Source organism: Humulus lupulus, chromosome X (assembly GCF_963169125.1).
Source record: "Humulus lupulus chromosome X, drHumLupu1.1, whole genome shotgun sequence".
NCBI lineage: Eukaryota > Viridiplantae > Streptophyta > Magnoliopsida > Rosales > Cannabaceae > Humulus > Humulus lupulus.
Genome location: NC_084802.1, coordinates 188866849 through 188869859, shown reverse-complemented (window position 1 = coordinate 188869859; position 3011 = coordinate 188866849). Strand labels below are relative to the sequence as shown.

At 33.4% G+C, this 3011-nt stretch overlaps 1 protein-coding gene across 1 annotated transcript; it reads right to left on the bottom strand.

Moving 5' to 3' along the window:
• Positions 1-215: 215 nt before the first annotated feature.
• LOC133803457 (deSI-like protein At4g17486) lies at positions 216-2608 on the bottom strand. Its single transcript, XM_062241511.1, has 3 exons — positions 2149-2608; positions 1204-1491; positions 216-891 (listed from the first exon to the last, which is right to left on the bottom strand). Exons 1-3 carry the CDS (start codon positions 2285-2287, stop codon positions 623-625), a joined length of 696 nt encoding a protein of 231 aa, XP_062097495.1. The 5' UTR covers positions 2288-2608; the 3' UTR covers positions 216-622.
• Between the last annotated feature and the right edge of the window lie 403 nt (positions 2609-3011).

Below are 3011 nucleotides of genomic sequence, written 5' to 3'. Positions count from 1 at the left end.
ATTGGTGCAGTGCGGTGAAAATAGCTCTGAAAATTACTCTGTGATAGAGTTATGATTTTTGGTTTCAAATTGAAGGGCACAAAATCCAGCTAACATCAAACAGGTAAAAGAGGGTCCCCCGATTGTACAATAGTTACACTTGGACCATGAGTTCATGACCATGACCAGTGCATAATAATATCTTCATTATAAATTTCACTTTAACATTGGTGATATGAATTTCAAAACCAAAATAAAATAAAAATTAGAAGTGTACTGTGCACACGATTTACTATATAATGTACAAAACATATACAACAGAGACTTCACTGCTCAATTCAATCTCTCCCTGTTTAAGCAGCTGCACCACCAAACACATTTGAACAAACACTAGTTTGGCAATAAGAATATGATACATTCCTCATACGCCATAGAAAAAAGTGATGCATTTTACAGCGAAGGAAAATGCTGCAATGATTTCTAAGCAGCCTTTCTTAACAACCTTAAAGAAAAAGATTAGCAAAACCCAGAAACAAAATGGGGCAAGAAGTACATGTTTTCATCTTCTTTTTAATTTCTTAATTTTTTTTTGTCCCATCTTTTGAATTCAAAATATAAATTTGTAGAGCTTTAGGAGCTGCTATCAAAGTTTCAATGACAAAGCTGAGGTTGAAGAAGAATGAATCAACGAAGACGATGGTGGGACACAACGTTTTTGTCTACTGCTTCTGGATGAAGAGCCAGAAGAAGGCGTAGACAATGAAGTCGACGATGATGGGCGAGTAGATGTGGGAAACCTACTTGAATGGCTTCTCATTTTCTTCTTCTGGTTGTCGCAAACTCCATCTGATCTTACTTGCCGAACCTTCGTTTCGTTCAAACCAGCAGGAAGAACACAATTGCAGAAAAGGCCTAAGTTCAAAGGCAAGTAACAAAAGATTTAGTTGCCAATAACACGAGTTCTATTCAACTCAAATTAGAATGAACCCAAGTATTCCTAATAACCAATGTTTAAGCAAGCAAAAGACTGTGCTACCATGTGAAATCTAAGGCTAACTATAGAAGCATTATAGAGACCAAAAACCATGGGAAATTATAATCAAACTGGTTCTTTTTCTTCTGTGTGATATATTAAAAAAATAAGGAAAATATATGAACATGCATATGGATTTGAAAGTAAGTAAAAGAATCCATTTGGGGCATAGAAGGGAATAGAATTCTTACCAAGTCGAGCAAGTCGGTTGACCCAACGAGGGATAGGCTTCCCAGTCAATCTGATACACACATCGTTACAAAAGTGGTTGCAGTTCTTGGTGATAAGATGGTAAGTATTCCCAGAATACTCTTCTGCTAATTTCTCCATTAATGTACGGACATCTTTGGGTCCAAGATCTGTTCTACCAATCAGAATCGATTTTCTGAATGTGAAACCTGGACAAAGCTTAGGTTCCACTTCGAAAATTCCAGTAGTTGCATGGTCATGGGCTCCGAAGGCATATTCAACATCATGGACTGAATAAAACACCAATAAATTAATAAATATTAAATAATCAATTAAAAAACCAGAGACTAGGAATATATTTATATATGTTCGAAGAAAGAAGGTCAATTGAGGTAAGCAAATCCATTATTAAAATTTTAAAGAAAAATACAAACTCGTTCCGAGTAAATATGTGGTTTCTGAGAAATAATTTATAAATTAAAAATAAATATAAAATCCTTGGTTTTTATCGATTGACAGAATTAAATATTACCAAAATACTAACACTAATTCAGACAAAATCGTTTTTCACGTACTAATTAGCCACTAGAAATTAGAAAAACTAAACAGAATCGAATTTTCTCAGACAAAATAACCAAAACCAGGTTCTCGATCCAAAATGGATAACTTAACAAATTAGATGAAGAAAAAATAAATACTAAAATGGATAATTCTGGTATTTATTTAACATTTCACACAAATTAAATCACCGCAGATCCAGACCTTAATTCACTTCAAAAACATATTACTGGATCTAAAAAAGTCCACCGCCTTCAACAAACAGTGGCCCAGAAAAGAAAGGAAAAAAAAACTTGTGTCTAAATAAGTTTTCACTTTTCCAAATTTTCTCGGCAAACAAACGGGCCACAAAGCTCAGAAAACGTAATTAAGAAAGAAAACCCAATTACCTTGGACACCAGAATGATAGACTCCAAGGCCAAGCCAGTACGCGTAGCCATTTATGGGAGTAAGATCGTACACATTCAGGTACACCGGAACTTTCCCAGGATTCTTCTTCCTCTGTACCAAAACCATCCGGCAAAGCATACTTTTTTTCTTCTTTCAATCTCACCTTTTTCAGGCCTCTTCTTCCAAATCAGAAAACCCAGAAATTTAAAAAGGGAAAGAAACTTCTAACACCAAAGATTGTTGAAATCGAGAGAGAAAGAAGTGATTTCCCAAAATTCTCGTCTCATGAGCTTGGAAAGGGTATATAGGGAATACAACTTAGAAAGCTCTTAAACTAAAATTCCACAAACAGAATTTTTTTAAATTTATTTAATACAATTGTTTTTTTTTTAATGAATTTATTTTGCTGGGAAGAACGAGAATCTTAAAATCAGGTTCTTCCGGCAGCCGAAAGTGTTAAGAGCTGTGACCCCTTTTATATAACTAATAAAGTTGTTGATGTGAACCCTTTTGTAACTGTGATTATCCAAACAAAATACATACTTAAATTTATATATACATATATATTTATATACAAATATCCACATAAAATAAATTAATAAAAATTATATTATTCCCTTTAAAAAAAACATTATTTATTGAAAAAGAAAAAAAATATTAGTGGGCTAATCTAACTGTAAAAACCAAACACAGTATTGAGCTAATCGAGTCAGTCTACGATACAGGAAAAAAAAGAGACGTTAGAGGAGCTTATTTAGTAACAGACATGTCTTAACACGTCCCATATATTTGTTTATTGTTAAGAAAAGTTACAGAAAGTATAAACTTTTAAGGTAGAAACTTCTGTTACATTACATCGTAC

Coding starts and splice junctions, on each gene's coding strand:
- LOC133803457 (XM_062241511.1), bottom strand. CDS start 2,287: ATGCTTTGCCGGATGGTTTTGGTACAGAGGAAGAAGAATCCTGGGAAA. Junction 1,492..2,148: donor CTATCATTCTGGTGTCCAAG/GTAATTGGGTTT, acceptor TGTTTTATTCAG/TCCATGATGTTGAATATGCC. Junction 892..1,203: donor CAACCGACTTGCTCGACTTG/GTAAGAATTCTA, acceptor CTTTGAACTTAG/GCCTTTTCTGCAATTGTGTT.